The sequence below is a fragment of the Meles meles genome, chromosome 8 (assembly GCF_922984935.1).
Source record: "Meles meles chromosome 8, mMelMel3.1 paternal haplotype, whole genome shotgun sequence".
NCBI classification, from domain to species: Eukaryota; Metazoa; Chordata; class Mammalia; order Carnivora; family Mustelidae; genus Meles; species Meles meles.
In genome coordinates this window covers 115,486,378-115,514,324 of record NC_060073.1, presented here as the reverse complement: position 1 = coordinate 115,514,324, position 27,947 = coordinate 115,486,378, and the positions used below count along the sequence as shown (strand labels likewise).

The 27,947-nt window shown below is 39.2% G+C and overlaps 1 protein-coding gene and 1 non-coding gene across 4 annotated transcripts in view; one reads left to right on the top strand and one right to left on the bottom strand.

Moving 5' to 3' along the window:
- The window catches only part of GUCY1A2 (guanylate cyclase 1 soluble subunit alpha 2), a 297,534-nt gene that overhangs the window by 209,381 nt on the left and 60,206 nt on the right, over window positions 1-27,947 (bottom strand). For all 3 annotated transcript variants that reach the window (XM_046015025.1, XM_046015026.1, XM_046015027.1), the window contains exon 4: window positions 16,020-16,738. In XM_046015025.1, the coding sequence (XP_045870981.1) occupies window positions 16,020-16,738 (719 nt within the window). The remainder of the gene's footprint in view (window positions 1-16,019; window positions 16,739-27,947) is intronic.
- On the top strand, window positions 23,015-23,135 carry LOC123950217. The gene has a single exon (XR_006820207.1). It is a non-coding gene; the product is annotated as a small Cajal body-specific RNA 7 (non-coding RNA).

The following is a 27,947-nucleotide window of genomic DNA, read 5'->3' as shown; positions in this document are numbered from 1 at the left end:
CTGATTAGAGAGTGAATAAATTTTATCTAATAAGACTTCCTAATTCAACAGCACTTTACAAAATGCCGTGACATGTATCCTCACACTTCGGCCTTAACAAAACAGAAGGAATTACAAAATTGTTCATTCCCTCCCTCAGCAGACATTTCCTGAGTGCCTGCTGTATGCCAGACAAGGGCTCACTGTCGGGGGTGGCGTGATGGACAGAGGCTGGCAGGTCTGATTCCAACGTGAAGGGAAGACAAAGCGTGATGCCCGGTCACACACACACGGGACTGGCTCGGATGAACTCACACGCCAGCACTTCTCTGGATAGCCCAAACTCATATTGCCCTAAACACGCTATTGTCAAAAAACATGAATCATGGGCAGGAAAACCCAGTCTTATGGGAACTTTAAAAAAAACCTACAACAAAAAGATGCATTGGAAATGACTTTTTTAAATTTTGATTTTAGCAAATAATAAAATATGATGATGATGACGATATGGTTACTTTGTTGTCATTTACAGGCATGCTCACAGGACAATCAAAAGAATCACTTAAACGTGATATTTAAAAAGTTAGCATCTCTCCAAGAAAATATGATAAGCTCAGGCTGACATTAAGTTAGTCAGTAACTTCTTTGTATCTTTTGTATTAATTATAATCTTCAAAAATATTTATTTCCCAAGTTGACGTATGAGAATATGAACTTTATAAGTGCCTGAAACAGTCCCTTTCGCGATAAATGCTCAAAAAATACCTGCTGTTTTGACAAGCCTTCAGCAGACTACACCAATGACGTCCGTTCGGAGCCGTACACTGTAGGAGAAGCGCTGGGCCTGACTGTTCGGGTTCGAATAGTGGCTTTGCCCAGGACTAGCTCTGGAGGCTTGGCAAGGATCTCAGCATCCCTGTACTTCACTTTTCCTGTCTACGAAGTGGTCCTTCGCAATAGTACCTACGTCACAGAGTTGTTACGGGAACTAAATGGGATCATACACAGAAAATGTTGAGAAGAGGGCACGGTTATGAGCACGTGGCATGTCACATCAGCCTCGAAAGGGTGGCAAAGAACTATGATGTATCCATCAGGTTATGACGCTGTTTTCCCAAAGTACATTAAAATCCTGAGAAAGTTTTCAAAAGGCTTAGTCCCAAAGATCAAGTTCTGTTTGTTTTTTAATACAGTAAGATTTGGGATGAGAAACTGGAGGTCACTAATTCTAAAGAAATTCATATTAGTTTTAAACTTTGATTAACCTCATTAATCCTTCACAATAACAAGGGTGCCTGGGGGGCTCAGTCAGTTAAGCGTCTGCTGTCAGCTGCGGTCATGATCTCAGGGTCCTGGGATGGAGCTCAGGAGTCTGCTTCTCTCTCTCCCTGCGTCCCTCGCCCTGCTTGTGCTCTCTCTCGCTCTCTCAATAATTTTTTTAAAAAATCCTTCACAGGGGGTGCCTGGGTGGCTCAGTGGGTTAAAGCCTCTGCCTTCGGCTCAGGTCATGATCTCGGGGTCTTGGGATCGAGCCCCGCATCTGGCTCTCTGCTCGGCAGGGGGCCTGCTTCCTCCTCTCTCTCTGCCTATTTGTGATCTCTGTCTGTCAAATAAATAAATAAAATCTTAAAAAAAAAAATCCTTCAGAGTAACTGCCACACAAAACCTGTTTTATGCCTGCACGATTAGTAACAGAATTTAAGAGAACATTCTTATTTCTCCTACTGTGAGCCAACTCTATTTCAAGCGGTATGAGACCCACCGTAAATTATCCTTACTTCTGGAAGGGTAAATGATATTAGGAATTGTAGGCCTCACTTTAAGTTAAATAAAAATAGATTTTTTTAATGTTTTGATTAATTCTAGTGGGAAAAATAAATAGAATAGACAAATTTCTACCCTAATTTTTGACAAGGCGAATGAAATGATTTTTGACATTTTACACTAAAAATAAAGAAAAATACCTTCTACACTATAACACATGTAGTTCATAAATAAATCAATGTTTAGTCTAATAACTGACTTTTTGGCATCTATGCTACGAACCCTGTAAGGCTTCTTCTCGATCATAAAGTGTGCTTTTGAAAAACTGACTCAAATTTACAATATGTAAAAGTGGTGTCATGGTCAACCCAGCTGTACCAAACCAAGAAAACCAACCCAAACATTGAATACAAACAGCAGAAAAGGAGACAGATCAAATTGGGGAATGGAATATCTCAAATAAAATAAATTTTAAAATTTTACACCATAAATTTTGTTGATGGCAATTACTGTTAAGATAGGGAGTGAAGGGAATATAATCAAAAGTTGACCCACAAAATCCTCATACCTTTGGCACTATAATAGGTAAAAGTAAATGTAATTAAGGTATTCTAACTCAAAAACTATTAGGATAAAAACAGGAAAATAATGAAGTACTTAAGCCAATTTTTGTACACGTAACAAAAGCATTTCAAAATTTATGAGAAATTTTTTGCTCCAGGAAACATGACACCAGATCTTTGTCCAAATTATAAAGAACATTTCATACCAGACCACTTAATAATTTCTTCCCCTTGGAATTATTAAATTAGTGGTTAAGGGAAACAAAGCAGATGTACATATATTCTATATTTAGATGTTAAGAAGACTCTCAAAACACATTTTTTAAATTAAATTACTTTAAATTGTTATAGGATAGTGGTGAGAAGCAGCCATATAAATTGAATATCGGCGGCACTCATGAGGTCACACTGCAGGACAGCGGTTCTCTTCAAAGAAATGTCTGGGGAAAGCTCACGAGAGCAAAGGAGATGTAAAGTCTCCAGGATAATGTTCTTTAAGAAAATCAAACACATTTTTATAGTGCCCCGTGATCCTTATCAGGAATAGAACATTGGGATCTTTATCTCATACAGACAAAATTATTTGTTCTCTTCTGTAATTCAGTAATATGGATTCGAGTTTAAAAAGCCAGACCAATGGGAATAAAGTTTCAGTAATGCCAGAGGAGTAGGTTCTCGAGGTCTGCTGTACATCGCCCTGTGGTTAAGAATATTGTATCATTCACTATGCTGTGAAGTGTGTAAGACTGATGACTCACAGACCTGTACCCCTGAAGCAAATAATACATTATGTTAATTTAAAAAAATTGTATCATACACTTAAAAATCTGTTAAAGAGTACATCTTATGTTAGATGTTCTTACCACAATAAAATTTTTAAAAAGTATCTACTTATGAGTGGAAAAATTGACAGACATGTAAAATCTAAGAAATATGTTGTCACATATTTCAAAAGGATTAGAGAGAAACCAAAAACAGAACCCTTAAATAATTTATTAGATATTATTTCTATCTGTAAATGGGGGGGTTACAAATCAGGGCTCTAACTTCACAAAACTTTATTTCCTTTTGAGTTTGTATAAAATGTAAATTATTCCACAGAATAACAAACTCATAGTATGGAAAAAAACTACAGAGCAGACTTGAGTGGTAATTAAATCACTGAAAAACAGTTGTCATAACTAGTCTCGGAAAGATCATAAGATTAGAATAATGTATAACCTACCTAGGAAATGGATCTGAGTAGCAAATAATCCTTTCAATGTAAAATGCTTATAAAATTTTCTAACACTTGTTTACTCAAATTCTCATATTAGAGGTACATGTGTTCCATTTCTAGTAATCTCTAAATTAGAAAACTAGGGAAAGGCGAGGTACCACAGATCCTAGTGTAATTCTCTGTGTATGTAGATGGAGATAGATTCTAGGACATAAGGAATAAGTGGTAGTATTTCTGAAGCCAGCATTCAATGATCAACAGAGCATTATTCCATTCACCCACTCACTTATTTTGAGACACAAAACTTGAAAACTCAATCATTTTAAGGAGTTGCAGGTGTTGTCATAAGCGTTCTCGATATTCACCATCATTAACACCACAGATGAGTCTGTCCTGACAAGATACAGTTCTTGACCTCTCTCCTTCAAGGGAGAGAGTTGAGGGATTAATTTTCTTTTATCTGCTTGTCTCTGGAGCTAAGATCAGATTTTGACTCCTCTGAACTTCCATGAAAAATACACACACCATCTTAAAGGAAAAGTAAAAACAAACCAAGACAACCATGTGATTCAAACACAAATACTGTGATTCTTTCCAGAAAAACACAATGTGGGGAACTCCAACTCCCTCTCTCACAAAACAAGGAAACACTGTGCAACCCAGCAAAGGGTTCTCCATCTTATTTTTCAAAAGTACCACAGAAACAGACCAACCTAATAAAAATCAGTCTTTAACCACCAACAAACTAGAAATTGAAAATTGTTATTTTCTAACAAATAAGCCTTAATAAAACTTATGAAAGTCTCCTAATGACTTATTTCAAGATCGCCTAAGGCTCAACTTCACAGATACTAAAAAATATAAATCAATAACTTTCTTACAAAGTACACCTGTAAGTTGAAAAAGGCAGCTTTTACTACGTTTTACTATCCATAACAGGTCATGGAAATCAGATTTTCATTGCATTTTGAGGAGTGGAAACTGACTGCCAAACAAAAGGGCATGTCAAAGATATGTTAGTGAGTTGAATTTTCCAGGGCACCACGTACTACATTTTAAGAGAACAAGGACTGATCAGTAGAATTACAGCTTTTGCAAAACTGTCCATCTCACAAAGTCATGAGTTTTCCAGGTGAAATCATATCCACAGTGAAAAGAAAATGGTATCCAAGCTGATCCTCGTAACCGCATAGAAAGCCCATAAGTGAAGTCCGTCAGACTGAGAAAGACAACTACGGTATGATTTCTCTCACATGTGGGATCTCAAGAAGCAAAAACAAACGCATCAACAAACATAAAACAAAAACAGACATATAAACCCTGAGAACAGACTACAGGTTTCCAGAGGGGAGGGGAGGAGACAAAATTGAGTAGATGCGAGGGGGAATGCAGTGTCCAGTGTAATGGTAGCTGCCCTTTTGGTGAGCTAGGGTCATGTTCGAGCTTGTCGTATCATCACACTGTACACCTGAAACTAATGTAATATTGTGTGTCGACTATACTCAAACAAACAAAAAAAAATTAAAAACATGAAACTGAGCACAGTGCCGCCTGGCCAGTGGTAAGCATAGTAAATGTCAGCTGATGTGACTGATAGACAAAAAGAAAAAGACAGGTACACTCTCACTTCCTAAAACAGCATTATAAAAATAATATGGTATTATTTACCTATGAAGCTCTTGGGGTGCCTTCTCTGAATCTGCAATAAAATATCTCTAAGAGGTTGTCATTTAAGGTATTTTGGAACTCCCAAGCATTGCAGAGCTGACAATCTCACAAGGCAACTCACTCTGCTTTAAATATATCTAATTGTTGGCAAAGTTCCCCTTAATCCTAAACCAAATCTACTCCCTTAGCACCTACAATTCAATCCTGGTTTTGCCTTCTGAAATAAAGCAGAATAAATAGCATCCTTCTTCTATCTGCTAGCTCTTCAAATATTTGAAGGCAGTTTCCACAACCTTCTTACGAATATTTTCACACAAGGCATTTAATATCTTTCAGTATCCCAGTACGATTTGAGTGATTTGCATAAACACACACACACACACACACACACACTTTAAATATTAAACCACATTAAGAATGAATAACAGTCAAATTTAAGAACGACAGTAGGGCTTAATCAAAACCACGATTTTTCTTAATTCAATTAGCCAACGTATACTACATCAAACCAACATTTAAAGATACGGAAAACCACCAAGGAAATGTTAAGTAAGTTTGTTGGTAAAATGGAAACAAGTGGTAAAGTTATTTGTAAGCATCGGAAGAATGTGATAGTTACTGCAAAGAAAATGGGAGGGGACAAGAAAGGCCCACCAGCCAGGGCCATGAGGTTGGCAAGACACACAAGTTTTTTTAAAAGTTAAATTGCTCAAGGTCATCCAGCTAGTAAATGACAGAGCCAGTGCTTGAACTTGGGAAGTTCTGTCCTGGAGCCTCCAATCTTAATCACACACAATACTGCCTCTCAACACCCACTCTGTGCTTGCTCAAGGAAGATGCCCAACCAAGACACGTGCAAAGCTAACTCTTCCAATCAGAAGCAAAATAATTTTACACGGTCATAAAATCCACTTGAAAAAAAGAAAGACAACACGGCTTAAAGAACGACTTACAAGTTGCTACCGCAATCAGGAAATAGGTTGTGATGGGTGTTGTGGAACTCAGTAACCACAAATCTCAGAATCCTCGAGGAGTAGAGATGTAATGTGTCTAAAGGAGGAAAGACAATCCAGTGTATTGTGTTGCCAGGCCTCCGCTATCTTCAGGAAGACAGCCGTTACCCAGACCACCCAAGCTATCTTCCTACCATACAAGCGACAGCAAGATCAGCAGGCTCTGGGGTCCTCCTCTGATGGATACAGGGTCAAGTTTACTGCGACAACTGTTGTGTGTTCTCTTTGGGGACGTATCCTGTGGTGTGGCTGTAACAACACTGACACGCTAGTCATGTTTGTCTAATGATCTTGGAGTCCTCCACCGGCCCCCTAACTCAGTTGCTGCTTAGAGGAAAAAGGGAAATCCAAAGGCACTATTGGCCTTGTGGTTCAAGTGCAGCAGCAGCGTTCCCATATGGGCACAGAAAAAAATTTTTAAGAAATGGAAAAGTCTATATACCAATAGCTGTCATGAACAAAGATGCAAAAATCCTTAACAAAATATTAGCAACCCCAATTCAGCAACATATAAAAAGGTTTATAACATGTAAACATGACCAAGGGGGATTTATCCCAAGATTTTATTTTTAGTTCAACATCTGGAAATTGTTAATATCATATGTCCTATTAAAAGAATTAAGGGAAAAACCATAAGACCATTTCAATAGATAGAGAAAATAGACTAGACACAATCTAAAACCTACTCATGATCAAAAGTCTCAACAAACTAGGAAGAGAAAGAAATTTGCTCAACCTGATTAAGAACATATATAACCACGCGCCTGGGTGGCTCAGTGGGTTAAAGTCTCTGCCTTCGGCTCAGGTCATGATCCCAGGGTCCTGGGATCAAGCCCCGCATCGGGCTCTCTGCTCAGCAGGGAGCCTGCTTCCCCCTCTCTCTCTGCCTGCCTCTCTGCCTACTTGTGATCTCTCTTTGTGTGTCAAATAAATAAATAAAATGTTAAAAAAAAAAAGAACATATAAAATCTACAGCTAACACCACATCTATGGTAAAGACTGAATGGGGCGCTGGTGGGCTCAGTCATTAAGCGTCTGCCTTGGACTCAGCTCATGATCCCGGGTCCTGGGATGGAACCCCACATCGGCTCCCTGCTCAGCAGGAAGGCTGCTTCTCCCTCTCCCACTCCCCCTGCTTGTGTTCCCTCTCTCTGTGTCTCTCTCTGTGTCAAATAAATAAATAAATAAATAAATAACTGAATGCTCTTCTAAGTTCAGAAAAAGGCAAGGATATCCACTATTGCCACTTCTACTCAACACCGGACTGAAGCTTCTAGCCAGTGTAATAGGAAGGAGAGGCGGAGAGGGAGGGGGAAGGAAGGGACAGCGGGAAGGAGGGAGACAAAGATAAATTTAAAAGTTAGAAGGACAACTATCTTAACTCTCAGACTACACAGCCTCCTATGTAAAAAGTCCTAGGGGCGTCTGGGTGGCTCAGTGGGTTAAAGCCTCTGCCTTCGGCTCGGGTCATGATCCCAGGGTCCTGGGATCGAGCCCCACATCGGGCTCTCTGCTCCGTGGGGAGCCTGCTTCCTCCTCTCTCTCTGCCTGCCTCTCTGCCTGCCTCTCTGCCTGCCTCTCTGCCTAGTTGTGATTTCTCTGTCAAATAAATTTTAAAAAAAAAATAAAATAAATAAAAATTAAAAAGTCCTAAAGAATCCACCGCCCAAAAAATAGCATTTCTTCTACTCTATGATATTAAACTACTCAGATATGAGTTGAGCAAGGCCACAGGACTCAAGACAAATATACAAAAATAATTTCTATTTCCCTATATTAATAAAAATACAATTTTATAACATTCTCTGTTACATCAAGAAAGAAAACAAAACAAAACAAAACAAAAAAGTGCAAGACTTGCACACTGCCAACTAGAAAACCTGTGTTGACCGGGGCCCCTAGTGGCTTAGTTGAGCCTCCGATCCCAGATCTTGGCCTAGGGCGTGATCTCCATGTTCTGGGATTGAGCACCACAACGGGTTCCTCCGTCAGCAGGGAGCCTTCCTGAGCATCCTCTCTCTCCCTCGCCCTCTGTCCCTCCTCCCACTGACTTACACACACTCTCTCTAGAATAAATCTTTAAAAAAAAAAAAAAAGAAAAAACCTTTGCTGACAAAAATTAAAGAAGATCTAAATTAAGTGAGAGAGATATATTCATGGAATGGAAGACTCAATAATTTTAGGAATGCTATTTTTTCTAAATAAACCTACAGATTTGGGGCTATTGCTATCAAAATCCTAGAAGCTGGTTTAGAAATTGACATGTGTATCCCAAAATTTACATGGGAATACAAAGGACCACGAATAGCCAACACAACTTTGAAAAAGAGCAAACTTGAGAGACTTAAAATACCCAGTTGCAAGATCTATTTGGGTACAGTAATCACAACACTGTGTTATCAGGGCGCCTGGGTGGCTCAGTGGGTTAAAGCCTCTGCCTTCGGCTCAGGTCATGATCTCAGGGTCCTGGGATCGAGCCCCGCGTCGGGCTCTCTGCTCAGCAGGGAGCCTGCTTCCCCCTCTCTCTGCCTGCCTGTCTGCCTACTTGTGATCTCTGTCTGTCAAATAAATAAATAAAATCCTTAAAAACAACAAAAAAAACACTTATCGCCATACAGTTAGTTATTTTTTTAAAAATGGAGACGAACAGAAAGCCTAGAAAAAAATGTACGGTCACAATTGATTTTTGACGAGGTTGCAAAGTCAATTCAATGGTGAAAACATTTTTCTCAAAAACCACTGGGACAACTAGATGTCCATGTGCAAAAAAAATTAAAAAATAAAAACAAAAACTTGGGCCCTCATGGCATACACAAAACATGCCTCAAAATGAATCACAAATCTAAACATAAGAGTTAAACTCATAGACTATCTAGAAGAAAACAAAGGGGAGAATCTCTGTGGCTTGTTAGCTATCAGACCAAAAGCAAATAACAGTAGCATCACAACACCGTTGCGCTTCAAAAGACAAGTTACGGGGCGCCTGGGTGGCTCAGTGGGTTAAGCCGCTACCTTCGGCTCAGGTCATGATCTCAGGGTCCTGGGATCGAGTCCCGCATCGGGCTCTCTGCTCGGCAGGGAGCCTGCTTCCCTCTCTCTCTCTCTGCCTGCCTCTCTGTCTACTTGTGATCTCTCTCTGTCAAATAAATAAAAAATCTTTAAAAAAAAAAAAAAAGACAAGTTACTTTTGAAGTCAACGTAATATCCAGAATGTATAGATTTAAAAAAAAAAAAACAATTCAATACGAAGACAAACAACATAGACATGGGCAAAACATTTGATTAGACATTTAATCAAAGAAATTATACCAATGGTTAATATGCACAGAAAAAGATGCTTCACATCATTAGTCACGGGGCAAAAGTAAATTAAAACCCAAGATTCTACTTCACATTTACCGGTATGGTCATGGTCAAGAAGAGTACCAATACCCTGTGTTGGTGAGAACGTGAAGAAACTTGAACCTGCCTATGTTGGCCAGACGCGAAATGGCAAAACCTCTTTGTCCGACAGTGTGGCGATTCCTTTAAAAAGTTAAACTTAGCATGACACAGCAATCCCTCTGTTAGGAATCTGTGCAGGAGAAGTGGAAATAGATCCAACAGAAACACTTCCATGCACATGTTCACTGCAACATTATTCCTACCAGCCCAAATCTGAAAACAATCCAGCGTCCATCCACTGGTGAGTGGGTTAAAAAACAAAACAGAACTGCAGTACATTTGTGCATCAGAACGCTGTACTAAAAGTTACTCATGCATATGACATGGATAAACCTCAAAAACATTATGCCAGATAAGAAAAGATGACATATTTGTGTGATTACATTTTTAAGAAACGTCTACAAAAGACAAATGTATACAGATGCAAACAGACCAGTGGTTGCCCAGGTCAGGAGTGCAAACGAGGACTGAGCACAGATGGGCACAGGAAACTCTGGAGGGTGATAAACTGTTCTAAGACCGTACTGTGATAGTTGCACAATTACATACCTTTACTAAAAATCACTGCACTGTAGACTTATGAAAAACATGCATGGGAATCAAGAGAGCACATTAAAAATGAGGAGGCAGGCAATGAATTCAAAACAGCTTTTCAGCTTTTAATTTCCTGAGACTGAAAGATATCAGCTAAAATGAAATGATTCTAAGTTAAAAACCAAAGGAGCAATTTAAGATTCTGAACAATTTGTGCCTAAAGGGGCCAGGCCTCCCCACCAGAAGATACCATACTAGAACTCAGCAACGTCTGATCTATGGTACAAGGCAGCTCCTTTGTAAGTTCAAGGGTGCAATCTTTCCTGATAACAAAAATAAAAACACGTAAAATGGGCACTTGAAACATGAAGATCACCGCAGGGAATATATAATTCACCAGGTAACATCGACCTTGTCCTCTGACTACACAGAATTCAGCAACTATACAGTAACCAAGCACTGTACAGGGATTTTAACATTATAGGTATTTTTTTAAACTGAAAGACCCAGGATGAACTTCAGCAACACCTGTCTCAGAATCTGAATTTGTCCAACCTACTTGAAAAGGCAGCTTATGGTCAGAGAGCAATTCCAGAGAAAAATAAATAAGCAAACAAACAAAAAGTAAAAATTTCAATTGTAATTACAAAAGCAAAGCAAACTCCAGATAATTCTGCATGAAGTTATGTCTATATTCTCTAATGCTAGTTTATAGAGAAAGTCCCAATGGCATTTTGTCCATCATGAAAATTATTGTTCAATATTTGAAATTCTGTAGCAGAATGCTTTGACATGAAAAGAGGAGAAATGCTCACCTTTTCCCAAATTAAATTAAGTTTACATTGAAGTCAAATATGTATTCTTTTTTTTTTAAGATTTTATTTATTTATTTGACAGACAGAGATCACAAGTAGGCAGAGAGGCAGACGGGGGGTGGGGTGGGGGAGGGGGAAGCAGGCTCCCTGCAGGGCTCCATCCCAGGATCCTGAGATCATGACCTGAGCTGAAGGCAGAGGCTTTAACCCACTGAACCACCCAGGCGCCCCTCAAATATGTACCCTTGACAGCCAGGTGAACTATGTCTTTCAATGGTGTCATTATGGTATGGTAAGATTCACAAAAACATTTTCAAAGTTTCAATCACCGTGTCAGAAGATGGGCCATGTCCAGGAAAGAGAAAGGACTAGTTCGGAACCTAAGCTGACCACAGAAAATCAGAGGTTAATTCCTCCTTTATTCTTTGAAATGATTTCCGAGCATTTGTTTTGCAGCTTCTAATTAGTAAGACAAATATGACACTATTTCTAGGGATTGACAAAGAAATGTGTTGTGGTTAATGCCTTTCCCCAGTTCCCACCCTGAGAACAAAGGTAAGAGGAGTAACAAGGCCATGGCACCATTGTAGGGCCGATGCGCTTCAGAAGCTGGACTCCCTCCACAACGTTATTAAAGTTCTCTAAAGCGTTGCTACTAAGAAAAAAAAACGTCAAAAGAACTCATGTCGTTTGTTGTTTCTCAAACCCACTGCTATTTCAGTTTGCACCTAGGCAAACCAGCCCATTTTACTTTGGAACCCACTGGCACCACCACAGCTAATAAAAACTTGATTCCAAACTTTAGTGAATCTGAAGAGGAGACCAGTGATTGTAAAACAGTAACAGTCTATAAAGAAGCAGATCCCCCAAGTTGTATTTTAGGGAGATGCTACGAGGTAGGCTTGCTATTTCTCTAAAATCATTAAAGCTCTGATGTCCAGTGGTTTCTCCTCTAAGGCAGTAAGTGCAGAGAACAGATAGGACCAAGGCTGCAACGGTGCAGAATGACAATAATGGCAGAAGTAATGATCGACAAATACTCAGTGATCCACACTGGGGCTGAAGAGAGAGAAATGTGACATGCACTGTCATTTAAAACGCACAAATAAGTGTTTGAGGGAGGCAGCCTACGCTGTCAGAGAATTACTTTAACCCAGTCCTGATAACGGGATGAGGTCTTCATGGCTGAGAAGTCAGACTCCCCTCTGCTTCACTTTGAAATGTACCTGAGCTCATTCAACCAAAGGGATGATGGACGTTTCATGACCCAATGACTTCCTATAAACTTACACATGTCCAAGATGACTTGTAAAGGGGTAAAAATAGTAATTATTCATCTAGGTTCCTTAATTTCCAGATGTACTCATCGGAGGCTCAAATTATAGGGACTTGCTAAAACCATGGGTGTAGAGACGCCCCTCCCCCAGGCTGCTGCCACTCCCCTCACACACGGTCACCTTACAAAGCAGAGGAGGCTCTGAGCCATTCCTCCAGTTTCTAGCAGCCCTATTTACAAACACAGCCCCCTTCACACAACCAGGCTTTGGAATCTATGTCAATATTTGATTTATAGGACTAGACGGGAACCCTCAAACTGCACGTCGGACTCCAACAAATTTCTTCTTAAACGCACCATGATACCTCAAAAGATTTAGGTATAAACTTCCAAATTTTGAGAACAATGGTGAGATCTGAATGACCTAATGAGGCACGGCACAAATTAAAATAGATTGACAGGGCGCCTGGGTAGCTCAGTTGGTTAAGCAACTGCTTTCAGCTCAGGTCATGATCCTGGAGCCCCAGGATTGAGTCCGGCATCGGGCTCCCTGCTCAGCAGGGAGTCTGCTTCTCCCTCTGACCTCATGCTCTCTCTCTCTCTCTCAAAAAAAAAAAAAAAATCTTAAAATAGATTGACAATACACCATTAATTCCCAATGCTGAATCTGTACTTTTTTAAATAATGAACAAATTCATTCATCTGTAATGCTTCACATCTGATAAGGGAAGATGATGAAAAGAAGTCGAGCTTTAAGGGAAGACAAAAACACAGCCACACCACGTGGGAGGACAAGAAAAGAGAGAGAGAGAAGAAGATGGACAGCCTGGGTGATGGCTTAGAAGGCACACAGGGAGCCAAATGATGGGATTCAAAGCTCGGCCGGTCCATCTGGAAGAGGCCCTCCTGATCTCAGATCTCCGTTGAGTTGAAGCCTGCCACTGATGACTGCACCCGATGCCTCTCAGTGGCATTCTCCCTTCTGGTAACCAACCGTTCTGACTTTGTAACTCATTAGTGCGCAATCAAGATGCAAATTCTCTGGAACCAGGATGCTGGCTTTCTGTTTCATTCCTGTATCACCAAATTGCTCACAAGAGTGTTCTATCTCCAGTCGATAGTTAACCAACGACCGACGGCACAGACTGGCGAAGATAGTGCTTTAGCAAAAACTTTACAGTTCATTCTGCAAATGTATCACTGCCACTCAACTACATGAGTAGCTTCTAGATTTTCATTTTTGGGGGTGTGGGTATTGTGTGTGGTTTTTTTTGTTTTTTTGTTTTGTTTTGTTTTGTTTTTTTTTTGTTTTTTTTGACTGCAGGAGTGGTGGTTCATTGGTATTAAGGGCATAGCCAAAATAGTTAAATTATCTTGAAAGCCTTCATTGTTAGACGAAGGAATATCCTAAATCATTTTAAAAACTGCCCTTTCTTATCAAGGCCCAGTCAACAGTTAGAAGCTTCAGACAACATGGAGTTACTTATTAACAAGAACTCTTTTATGGGGAAAGTAATGAATATCAAGGTCAAATTTATCAACAGATCCATCATAACTTTTAACCTTGATTCTCTTTCCTCTTTCCATGTGTTCAGAAAATACAAATCTGGGATTTGAAAACAGTAATTCAAAAATTTTCTCATCTGGCTAAGACTCTGGGCCCTAACTTTATGGACCACAGCTCCAGTTTGGACCAACAACGGCTTCCCAAATGTCCCAGGGGGCGAAGCCAGGTGAATGGACAGAAACCGAAACATAGGGATGAGAGGACTGCCGTCTTCATTCTAACTAAAAACCCAGCCTATTGCTTTCTTTTTAAACTGCCACGGCCATGTTTAAGTTATAACTGCATCTTCTCAATGAGAAGAACTGTGCCTTATTATTGGAACTGGCAGGGGGCCGTGACATTTGAGTCATCACTTCATGATGCCGATTCCTTACCCTGGTATACAAATTAAACAGGAATACGAGCCAGATGAAATATAGGGGGGAAATCCAAAACCATCCCTTTAAACTGAATTAATTTTTCTCAACTCTGTAAAATGTACAGAGCAATTAACATGGGTAATAACACCATCCACCTCAGGCACATTTTCAAAAATATTAACTTCGACTTCAAAGGCCAAAACTGCTCAAATCCTTCTAACCAAACACTTCACTTCTGTAAAACAGAACAGACAGCTTTAATATTCTCTAAATTATAAAGATAGACTAGTTCCCCTTTTAAATCAACTGCAACTCTGGGCAAAAACACACATTTAACAGCTTTCCTCTTTTCTAAACAGCTTCAAAAGTGGGTAGTGATCGCTGAACATGTAGATATATAGAAAAATACACACATGTGATTTAAAACTTGTCATCACACAGAAAAAATAACAATTCATTCAGACTAAAATATCCAAATGTGCCTAGCTGGAATTTCAGGTTTATCCGCAGATGTTCTGAAATCACTGAACATAAATGATGAAAAATGAGAAATCACAGGACGCAGTCACCCTGAAGAAATGGGCATTGTTCCTAGCTTGCAAGCATTTTGTTGAAAATTTTTCCACTAAATTTCAAAATGATAAAAGTCAGTTGTAACACGAATGCTATATAAAATCCTCAGAAATGTCTTGGGTCTGCTTCCAGGAGGCTATTCCCTTGTTTACTTCTGACGGCAGGTGTTCTGGAAAATGGGATTTTTCATTCATTCATTTTAATATTCATTTTAATTATCTCTACAACTCTTCCTTTAGCCCAGACCAGCCTGTTCATTTCCAAAAGCCAACGGTTTCCCCCAGAATGCTTGGGAAGAGGCTGAATCACCTACAGGAGCTTTACTGTCCTCAATCAAAATACTGACGGGCTCCACGGGAAGCTGAACCCGCATACATGCACACGTCTACTCCAGAACAGTAGCATCCTTATTATTTAGTATGTATTTCAAAGAGTAATGATTAACTTTTCTTTACATTCCTTATTTTAATGCTGACTTCTCCTAAAAAAAAAAAAAATTCACCTGAGGGAACACATTTGTGTAAATGGGTTTAAGATTCACCTTTTAGCTTTTCATTTCTTTACAATTTATAACCCAGACTTTCCAAAAAGGGGCTTCCAAGAAATTTGCAATAATTTAGTGGTCACCATGTTCTCCACACAGCGGTCATGTTCTAAAGGAAAGAGTCTCTGTTTCAATACTAATCTCTACTCAGAAAAAAAGCCTTGAGATCATCCCTTAGTTTCCTAACTTTTACAAAATCCATTCTTTGGCAAACCGAGCCAAAAATAGGATATAAACCAGATGTTCCGCAATTATGAAATTTTGAGCAGAGCACAGTCGAAGAGGAGCTAGCTTTTCACCCCCATTTCTTTCAGGAGAAGACAAGCAAGACCCAGGATGTGGGATTTGGTTTTACCATCTGTCTTTTTAGGATGACTTCAAAATCAGTGAACTAGTCATGGGCTTACAGTACCAGGTTTTTAGGCAGTCCTATCATTTCTCTAATTACTATGGATGGTATTAATAAGTGTCTTCTTTTTATATGCGGAAATAAATTAATGGAAGAGGCAGACACTATGCAAAATGGCTGGGAAGAAGGCCAAACCTTTCTACATATATCCAGGCACAAGTGACTTCCGAAATGGCACTTTAAGCTCTCTTGCCTAAATAATTAGCAGGACAGCCAGCCAGCGCGTAATTTACTGGAATAATTACGCACTCTGCCAGCTCCCGACACCCAGCTCCAGCCCGTGGCCACTTACCTTATCTTTGTTCTCAGTGCCACAAGCCTCGGGCTTGGTCCTGATCACGAAGGGGGTGGACAGGCGCAGCAGGACCCTGTCGAAGGTGGCCTGCACCCGCGGGGACACGATCTCGAAGCAGTCCTGGAACTGGAGCATTTTATGCGTGTCGCACCGCAGCTGTTTCCGCAGGCCCTCCCCCAGCTGGAGGACGGACATGTGCGGGTCGAACATCAGGTGGAACGGGAAAGCTCTGCAGAAGGTGCTGATGCTGATTCTGAGGTCCGCGGGCACGTGGGAGGAACCCTGGGGCAGGTTCTTAGGGACGTTGGTGTTCTCCCGCTCTTTGATAAGGAAGGTGAGACAGCTGCAGTTGCCGGGGGCCGAAGCATCGGGGCCCAGCTTCTCAGCAGCCACCCGCTCCACGGCCACGTCCAGCCGGTAGATCTTCTTGGCTGCAGCCTTGATCATGCCCAGCATCGCGAACCCCACGGTGCGGTGGGGGTGGAAATAATGCAGCATCAGGGCACTGTCGGGGAGCTCCCTGCACAGGAACGACGGCGACTCCAGCGCGGCCTGTTTTCCGAAAGAAGTTCTAATGTGTTCCAACAAGGCGTCAAAGCCGTTAAAGAAATCCTGCAAGGTGCCGCCCACAGCCCGAAGGACTCGCTCATTCTCGTCGAAGCATATAGTGAAGAACTCCTCGCCAAATCGCTCTTGGATTTCCTCAAACTTCAAACCTGGAGGCAAACGGGAAGGCAGTGTTAGGGAAGTCGAAGAGAATAATCAAATTTATAGCTTTTTCAATGCTTATCAAAGGAGAGAACGAGTGAGTGAGGCAAGAGAAGTACTGCCCTTGGGCCCACAAATTCCCAAAGAGATGACTTCAGTTTGAATCAGAGAACGTAAATTTCAATTCACCTTCTGGAGGCTTCTAAGATGTATAGGAGCATAAACTTCGGAGTATTTTTGTTTATTTTTAAATAAACAAAATCTGATCTTTTTAGAGCAGTTTTGGATCACAGCAAATCTGAGCAAAAAAGTATGGATATTTTCCAGAGAGCCCTCTCCGCACAAACACACAACTTCCCCTCCCCCGCTATTAGTCCTGGGCCCCTTTGTTACCATCCGTGAACCTACAGTGACACAGTATCGTCTCCTAGAGTCCGGAGTTCACATTAGAGTTCACTCTTGGTGCTGCACACCCTTGGGTTTGGACAAATGTGTCAAGATCCATGTCTACCATGGCAGCATCAGACAAAGTAGTTTTGCTGCTCTAGAAATTCTCTGTGCTCTGCCGACTCACACGTCCCTCCCCTCTGCCCCTACAGCACAAACTGTCCACATGTTGCTCATCGAGCCGCTCACTCTTCTTTCCAATACTGTAGTGCATTTGTTATAATTGGCATGAATAAGACCATCTTAACGATCTCCGTCTTCGTTAAAGCAACTTTTCAGAAGCAACTAGAACACTGTTTCTCTACTGTACCCATGCGCTATTACTATCTTGCTTATCAAAGTTCATTTGTTAAGTAGAATATATCATTCAGAGAGGGAATGTATGGCACCTGAATGGGGAAAGGCATCAGATTGTCTAGTATCAACAGAAGGAATTAAGTTGGGCCCCGGCGAGAGAGAGAGACCCAACAAGGAACTAAAAACGGCAGACCTGTGGGCTGAGTTGCATTCTTCCACCTGCAAAAATCAGAGTAGCCAAGAGGAGAGCAGTGATCCCCCCAGGAAGAGTTAAGAGCTTTTGTTTTCTCAGCTCATACTTCCACATATCATGGCCAAAGGAACTCTATGTTACAGCAATGGAATTATAACAAAAAATACACACACACACACACACACACACACTCACACACACAATGCATCATGCAGAAATGAGAACCAGTCACATGTGATCCACCCTGAAGGATGATTTGAGGAAAAAAGATGGGGGGAATTTATGGTCCAAAGGGGAAGGCTCCAATGCACACATGAGAGTTGAGCGTGTAGGCAAAGGAATCCTCCACATGGAGTCATGCTACGGCTTCTCCTCTGACGTTGGCTGACATCAATACATCTAAGTTCACATATTCATATTTTCTTGCCTTGACGACTGCATCTTATGAGGAGGTCCTGAAGCTAGGGCAGGATTGGGAGAGACAGATCACCTTGCTAGTGTCCCGTTCAAGTGCAGAGCAGTCTGGGTTGCCTATGGCTTGGTTTGCTGTTCCTGCCTTTGTCATTTCTAGGGGTTCTCCCCACAGAAATGTGGGACGAATCAGTCAACAATAATAACACTTGAAAAATAGTCACACACATCAAATATTTTTTGAGAGAGGACTACAGAGTATAAACATTGTGATAGCCAAGTGAAGAAGTCAGTTTGACAAAAATGTCCTTAAAAGCAATGTGAAACGAAAGCAGTAGAAAATCTAAGTGAGAAAGAGATTTTTTATTAAGAAGAATTTCACATTAAATTTTGGTTTCATAGATCTGATATGCAAGTCCAGCTGAGAAAGTTACCCATCGGGATGAAAATATGACCACACATCCTACGTGATCACGGTACAAGACTGCCCGTAGCTGTGCTGAGTTCCCTAACAGTAATGCCAGCCCAGACTGATAATAATAGGGTTCCTCTGTCCAGTCCTCCAGTGTAGAAGGAAAAAAGCCAAGTGGTTGACTCTCACTGCAATTTGGCTTCTGTTCCAACTGCTCTGATGAATCTACTTTTACAAATGCTTCGGTCAATACATGCTGTTCAATCCCTACCTTAGTTTACCTTGTTTTTTGTTTTTCCTTTAATTTGACTTTACTGATCATCTCATCGTCCTAAGTCACCCCTCTCTCTAGACTTCTAAAACCATGCTCTCTTGGTTTGACGACTGCCTGAAAATTCCTTCCAAAAGTATCTTCCTATGCCAAATCCTGGTATCACCATCACTGCGTAACTAAAGAGTTCGTACACAAATTAAATGGATAGCTCTTCAAAGACTATGTTCTTGGTTGCTATTAAGTTTTTTCCTTTAAAAAGTCTAATTAAAACTAAATTCCAAACAAATAAAAATTCCTATAAGATGACTACACTTGATGAACTGCAGAATCCCATGTGCCACTAAAAATATTTCATGGATTGCTTCTATTCTTTGAAGAGTTCGATCTTAAAAGGATTCAGGGTCTTTATGCACAGAAAAGGAAAAGAGAATTTCTTCTAACTTGCTTTTTTCATAACACTGAAAATGTCCTCAGAGTTATTGAAGGATATATATATATATATGTATATATACATATATACATATATATATATATACACACACATAATACGGTAAGCTTATATTCTATTTCCAATGCCAGAATCCCCCCAAAATCATCCAGAAAATAACAAGTAAATCCACCAGAGGCACAAAGTAAAAACTACTCTGAGTACAGCATTCCACCAGCTAGAAATCCTCAGTCTTATAAAGCACTTCTGTACACAGTTGTTAATTCTTCAGTGATGAGGCCAAGACCTAGGAGGATGCTAGAGAGACTTGAATCAAGAAAGAGAAGCTGAAATATATTGAATATTACACTCAAATCCTATACATGCGATTCTATAAAATCACAATCCTTGATTAACTAACAAAGAATTCTGTTCTCACAATTATGAAACTGTACGAGATCATAAAAGAAGAAAAAACTTCTTCCAGTTGGAAACATGGAAATCTAGCAAATGATCACTGTTACTCTTACAAACATGCTATAAATCAATAGCCAGAACTTACATTTCAAACCTTGCAAATACCCTCCTTACAGTAACTCACTTGACACATACAGACAATGCTCATCTTCTCCCACCAGAAAATGCTATGACAGCCTGATATTTGGGTCTATAAGAATCCATTCCTCTAGGGGCAAAACATACCAAAATATCTGCTTTCGTTAACAAGTAAGTTAGAAGTTAGAATTTTAAATTACCGTTAATCCTCCTCTTTAGAAAAATGAAAAGCCTGAACGTGACATCCTTTAGCTGGAAATCATCTATTCACTGATGATATGAATCTTTTGTCCCTCATCTGCTCTCCGTCTGACTTCACACTGCATATCTTCAGGACAAGGACGTTATCCCCTTCATGTCTGCATACCCATCGCTAACATAATGTCTGTCACACAGACACTAAGACTTCATTCATAGAAACTAAGCTTGCCTCTCAGAGTTTGTTTGAAAATTTAATCAAGCTTTTAAAGCTCCAATGTGTTGCGTTTAAGGATACCTAGACGACTAGACACATTCTTTTCTGATATGAGACTCTACAGATAATTAAATCACAGTGGGGTTAGGCTGTAACGGAGGCACACGGGAATACTATGAAGGTGTGCAGAAAAGAATGTCTCTCTCCTCAGAGAGATAATGTCTGACAGAGACTTGGAGAAAAAGCAGGTGTTCGAAAACGCAATAATGGAGGCACCATCACATTAATGGATGGACACTAATGGAATACAGACGAGAGAGAGAAATGGAAGAGCCCAGCATGATCGGGGAAGGGCAAACAGAAAGTGGGTAACATCCAGGGAACAGGAGTGAGGGCATGAGTTGTTAGCTGATGAGCAATGTAGAGGCTGGACTTAAGGGTGCCAAGACCAAAGTCAAAGACACCACCCGGAGGGAGGCTGCAATGTCTTTAGAAGATTATAGGGATTAGAGAAGTCCCGGTGAAAAGAGTGTTAAGTGATGTACCAAACATTTTCAAAGATCTCTTTACACCTTAAAAAATTCTTATCAGGTAGGTATTTTTGATTGTCCTCATTATACACGTGAAAAATGTTAAGAAATTTTCCCAAGTTCTCTCAAGGTGCCCAAGTTGGTCTCAAGGTGAAGTATGTCTAATACTACATCTTGTGAAATAAGTGCAGTGTCGAAAGAGAAAAACCTCTGGGTGGGGGGCGGGAAATGCATGTCTTGCTCAACGTTGTATGATCAACACCCAGCGTTCTGCCTGACCTTTAGTAGGTGCTCAATAAATATTAGCTAGATGTTGGATGAATTAATGCATCAATGAAGTCAAAAGAAGAGTCACAAGGAGCAGTCAACAGTTATCAAATGCCACAGCAATGTCAAGTAAGGTAAGGACAGAAAACTGTAAATTGGATGGGTCAGCACTTTGGGGACCTTGGACAGCAATAACAGTGGAGGGGAAAGGGCAGAAATACAGGGTGTGAGGGGTTAAGGAGTGGGTGGCAGGTAAAGAAATAGTATTCAGGTGAATTAATATTACTGGGATACTAAAATTCCTACTTTGTAAAACTGTAATAAATCTACCTCTAGACTTGGAAAATGGTGCTTTCATTGGGAACCAAGTAAATAGCGAAAGAAGGCACCGAAGATACAGGACTGGCTAGGGTCTTGGCTTCTCCAGGGGAAGCTCTATCAATAAAGGAAGGTTTTTAAGTCCAGAGACTATCCTTATCACCCAACAAGGACACTGGTCTCCACTAACACAGAGAAACACCAAAGCAACAGGGGTATCCTTAAGTGGCATAAAGTTCAACTGAGGATGGGAAATGCCTGCCAATTACACGCTTCTGTGACTGGCAGACACCCCATAATTATTTTTTAATTATTTAGGCCTCATCAACCTAATATCCAAATAATGTAACTGAAGCACAACTACATCTCAAGTCCAAACTTTATAAAGAGATTTCACTACATATTAAGGAGATAATTATCTTTTTAGAGAAACAATTTTTTTCAGCTCTACTCAGCTATAACTGACACGTAACACTGTGTAACTTTCAGGCACCGCAGTGTGGTCTTTGGATACATTTATGTATCGCAAAATAATTACCCTTGCTGGGTTAGCTAACACCTTCTGTAGGTTACATAATTCCCTTTTTTTTGTAGTGAGAACATTTATGATCCACTCTTTTAACAACATTTAAGTATGTAATACATTATTGTTAACAATAATCACAAAGTTGTACAATCAGTCCCCAAAAACCTACTCACCTTCTAACTGGAAGTTTGTACCCTTTGACTGGCATCTCCCCAATTCCTCTATCTCCCAATCCCTGGTGACCACCATTCTGTGAGTTTGGCCTTTTTAGATTCCACATATGTAAGTGATAGCATATGGCATTTGTCCAGAAACAACTCTTTTATCTACTTAGCCCCTAAGGTTTTTGTCAGCTAGTTTGAGGACACTTCTATAAAACTACTATTCGAGTGTCATGCCGATCTACAAAGAAATGACTGAAGCTGATCTCAGCCACCCAGAGGATATTTAACAGTCAATATTATACATATAGGTCTAAACAATAACAAAGGAGAAAGGCTCTCAACAGATCCTAGTGCCCGAATTCTAATTTTAGAGAAAATTATTCTTAATCTGATCTATCAATACAGTTTTATTTGAATCTCTGTTGGAGTGATATCAAACCTCTGTAGTTTCAGAGTACTCTGTCTTTAAGGAAGTAAAAGAGCTGGGATAATAATGCCAGGAATGATCCCTACTAATTTTGGTCTTAATCTGTGAAGACTTAAACAAGCCTTTTCTACTATTTTGGAGACATGTCATTCTCCTTTTGATGACTCTGTGACATCTGTGTCCCCCTCCAAAAAAGAACACAACTTACGTCACGTATTTGTTTTTAAGTCTAAGTGAACAAAGATTAGTTAATGGTTTTAAAGTTTATGATATAAAGAAAATGGGACACATACTCGGATTTGTAAAAAACAGGGTTTTAATATCTTTGAGCTATTAAAGAATTTGCTAAGAATTACAACAGGGGAGCCTCTAACAGATTTAACATTAATTCTTGAATACCCAAAGGAACAGGCATTATCAGACACATATTAAGTGATTTAGAGACAAAAATATTTATGATGGTTAAGTCTCAAGTTTTTAATTTTGAGAATATGCGAAGATAGGCTTTAAAATATGCATAGCATATAAATTTTAATAGCAGGAAACATCACACAATGGAGGTAAAGCCAAACTGAATGTGTTTTTCACCCGGAAACCAAATCTAAAAATTAGAACATCATATGGAAACTACGAAATAGAGATGATTGGGTGTTGAATGTTATATGCTTGGAAATTTCTAATACGTAAGTTATGTAATTAATCTAAGTTTAAAAAAAAAGCAGATCATAAAATTACATTCCAGTATTATTAGTGGCTATTCTTTCCTTTCAAAAAACAAAGCATATACAAAATAGTATATATTCCCTTGTATTATATTTGTCTGTGATCTCTCTGTTGAATATACACAGATTCAGTAGGACAACTCGTGAAAAGTACCACGTCTAAATACAGTGCGATCTAGAATGACGAAAAGAAACTGATGGAGGAAGAAATGTAACTAAACCAAAAAGAGATAATGTCCCCCTGAACTGTAGAAAACCCTGAATCTGCAGATGCAAAGGCAGTAGTTTGCATCAGGACTGACTGATAAATCTGATAAATGTACTACACACACACACACACACACACACAGGACATTGACAGATTATCTGTAAATTTGTAATATGAATGTTAAATGAAAGTTACTGAAACAGAGGGAAAGAGAAACTATTGACTCCTGTTGGGTACATTTTATCTATACTCTGGAACTAAACCATCTCAGTAAAATGCAGGGGCTGGGAAGCTGGAAGGAAATAGAGGAGGTAGTTGAAAGGAAGGAAGTACGAGCATTCTAAAAGTCTCTTCTCAATGGCATTTGGGTGAGTAGAGACAAAATATAGTCTTAGGAGGAAAGTAAGTAATAAATTGTTTTTAAAATAATGAGAAAACATGTGGGTCTAATTTGAATAACAGCAGAAGGAAGATAACCAATAATGGGAAAGCAGAGTCAAACTTTCAAATTATGGGGGCGCCTGGGTGGCTCAGTGGTTTAAGCCTCTGCCCTCGGCTCAGGTCATGATCTCAGGGTCCTGGGATCGAGCCCCGCATCGGGCTCTCTGCTCAGTGGGGAGCCTGTTTCTCCCTCTCTCTCTGCCTGCCTCTCTGACTACTTGTGACCTCTCTCTCTCTCTGTCAAATAAATAAATAAAATAAAATAAAAAAAAACAAAAAACTTTCAAATTATGATAAAAAAATATATACATATGTTGACTCAACTTGATCAATGGAGGGAAAAAATAATGGAAAAAGATGCAAAATACATAATCAGAAATCAAGATGAAAGAAAGAAAATCAAGTAAATTATGTATTTATGTAAATGTAAACAAATCCTCCCATCCAGGGGCAGGAAATCTCACTTCTCCCATAGGAGTGCCACTTACAGGAAGCAATTTAAAAAATAAAAGGTGGATCCTAGAGGAGAACATAGGCAGCAACCTCTTCGATATCAGCCACAGCAACTTCTTTCAAGATATGTCTCCAAAGGCCAAGGAAGCAAAAGCAAAAATTAACTTTTGGGACTTCATCAAGATCAAAAGCTTCTGCACAGCAAAGGAAACAGTCAACAAAACAAAAAGGCAACCCACGGAATGGGAGAAGATATTTGCAAATGACAGTACAGACAAAAGGTTGATATCCAGGATCTATAAAGAACTTCTCAAACTCAACACACACAAAACAGATAATCATATCAAAAAATGGGCAGAAGATATGAACAGACACTTCTCCAACGAAGACATACAAATGGCTATCAGACACATGAAAAAATGTTCATCATCACTAGCCATCAGGGAGATTCAAATTAAAACCACATTGGGATACCACCTGACACCAGTTAGAATGGCCAAAATTAGCAAGACAGGAAACAACGTGTGTTGGAGAGGATGTGGAGAAAGGGGAACCCTCTTACACTGTTGGTGGGAATGCAAGTTAGTACAGCCACTTTGGAGAACAGTGTGGAGATTCCTCAAGAAATTAAGAATAGAGCTTCCCTATGACCCTGCAATTGTACTGCTGGGTATTTACCCCAAAGATACAGATGTAGTGAAAAGAAGAGCCATCTGTACCCCAATGTTTATTGCAGCAATGGCCATGGTCGCCAAACTGTGGAAAGAACCAAGATGCCCTTCAACGGACGAATGGATAAGGAAGATGTGGTCCATATACACAATGGAGTATTATGCCTCCATCAGAAAGGATGAATACCCAACCTTTATATCAACATGGACGGGACTGGAAGAGATTATGCTGAGCGAAATAAGTCAAGCAGAGAGAGTCAAGTATCATATGGTCTCACTTATTTGTGGAGCATAACAAATAACACGGAGGACGTGGGGAGATGGAGAGGAGAGGGAGTTGAGGGAAACTGGAAGGGGAGATGAACCATGAGAGACTATGGACTCTGAAAAACAACCAGAGGGTTTTGAAGGGGCGGGGAGGTGGGAGGTTGAGGAACCAGGTGGTGGGTAATAGGGAGGGCACATACTGCATGGAGCACTGGGTGTGATGCCAAAACAATGAACACTGTTATGCTGTAAATAAACAAATAAAAAAATGGAAAAAAATAAAAGGTAGGCAGCAGGCAAAGAATTCCAAGAAACTACAAGCCAGGAGCAGTATTAACATCAAACAAGGCAGAATTAAAGTTAAAAACGTGAATCAGGATAAAGGGAGACATTATATAACAAAATCACAATTTATAAAAACCTCAGAGATACAAACCTCCATAAGACAATCAACATTGTAGATAAATACACAAAGCAAAAACAATTAGGAACTGATTGCTGATGTATACATGGTTTTTATGGAGCGATAAAAATGTTCTCCAGTTGCTTTAGTGATGGTTGTACAACTTCATGAATACACTAAAAACCCTGAAGCATACACTTTAAATGGGTGAACTGTAAGGTATGTGATTTATATTTCAGTAAAGCTCTTATATACTTAAAAATTTAAGAAAAAAGGAACTCTATGCAATTACTTGGGGGAACTTTAATACACGTCTCTCAGGAACCCATGGCTCTAATAGACAAAAAAGCAAAATCATAGAGAAAGTAAATAAAAATACATAAAACATAACAATAAATAAACTTTAAAAAATAAAATTATATTGGAAAACTTGAATGTGCCTTTGCCAGAACCAAAAAGATCAGAGATTAAAAAAACAAAGTCATTGATTAATTGAATACATATTAACAATAAAAAGCAAAAACTAATAAGAAAGTCAAGACAGAGGAAAAAATGAAATTAAAATTTAATAACAAGCAAAATTCAAACACACATATGTATACGTATACAATGTAATGATCTATGTACTTGTATATATGTGTTTGTATGCATGTGAAGAATTATAAAAATTCCTCAAAAACTGGGCCAGAAAATTTCCATAATGTATTTTCAGTAAAGATTTTGCAGATCGCATTTTCTAATAGCAATAAAAGTAATAAATATTACAAATAACAAAAAGATGACCAAAAATCATATGTATGTAGAAGTTAAGCAATACACTCTCTTGAATTAAAGAGAAAATCAAAATCAGAATGATAACTTCTAAGAAATCGATGAAAAGACTACTTCATACAAATCCTGACAGCAAAAACTGTATTCTAAACAAAGATTATGTCATCAATGTTTTCAGCAAAAAGCAAATAAAAAGCTTCCAAACTGAGGGTTGCTGGAGGGGAGGGCAGGTGGGAGGGAGAGGGTGGCTGGTGATGGACACTGCGGAGGGTATGTGCTATGGTGAGTGCTGTGACTCGTCTAAGACTGATGAATCACAGACCTGTACCCCTGCAACAAACACTACACTATATGTTAATAAAAAAAAAAAAAAGCTTCCAAATTAAGAAAGCTGTGTTGAGTTTTTTAAAAATTTATAGGTAAAAGCTGAAATTGAGAGAAAACATATACTAAATTAGGAAGGAGAAAGATGACATAGGTACTTACAAAGAAGAAAAAGAGAAATCAAAAAAATCATAATGTTTTGCCATCAAACATATAAATGTAATGTTAAATAGATAATTTTATGGCAAAATATAAATGACCAAAATTCACCAAGAAATGGACAATCTGGGTTTTGCCTGGTCTTTAAAATAAATAATTAGAAAGTTATTTAAATATTTGCAGGCCATAGAAAAAAATTAAAACTACTCAATTATTTTTATGAAGGCCACATAATTTTAATGCCAAAACTTGATGTAGTATGCTAAAACCTATTTCTCTTATCAGTCTTTGCTGAAGCTATAGCAAATAGAATCTATAAACTTATCGATGAATACATTCTGACCAAATACTGTTTATATCAGAAACGAAAAGGTATGGTGTGCCTGGCTGGCACAGTCCGGGGGAGAATGCAGCTCTCGATCTCAGGGTCGTGGGTTCAACCCCTATGTTGAGTACAGAGATTACTTTTTAAAAAACTTAAAAAAAAAAAAAAAAAAAGAAAGAAAGAAAGAGGTAGTTCTATATCAGAAAATCTATCAGCAAAAATTATCACATTCAAAAAATTGAGAAAATGATTTTATCAGTAGTTTTTGAAAAGTCCAAAAAACTGTGAGAGACAAACTGAGGGTTTTGGGGTGGGGGGTGAGCCCGGTGGTGGGTATCAAGGAGGGCACATATTGCATGGAGCACTGGGTGTGGTGCATAAACAATGAATTTTGAACTCTGAAAAAAATAAAATTAAATTTAAAAAAATTTTTTCAATAAAGTAAGGATATAAAGAAATTATTAAATATAATAAATATTGCTTTCCAAAAATCAGATCAAAGCTTTGTTTAAAGGATAAAACATTAGAAATGTTTCAACTAAAATCAGAGATGAGATCAATGTGTTTGCTATCACCATTATCCAATATTATGTTGCAGTTTCCAGCAAATTCTAGGAGATATGTAAATAAATAATTGGTACACACTGAAGGGTAAAATTGTCTTTCTGATCATGAAAAAGACTGTACATTTAGAAAGTCTTCTAATTTGGAGGCTCTCTCTTGTTTACTTGCTTTCTTTCCTCTTCCCTTCGGTGCTCAAAACATTTATAACACACATTTTCTAGAGAAAGAAAACCACTGGAATTTTAA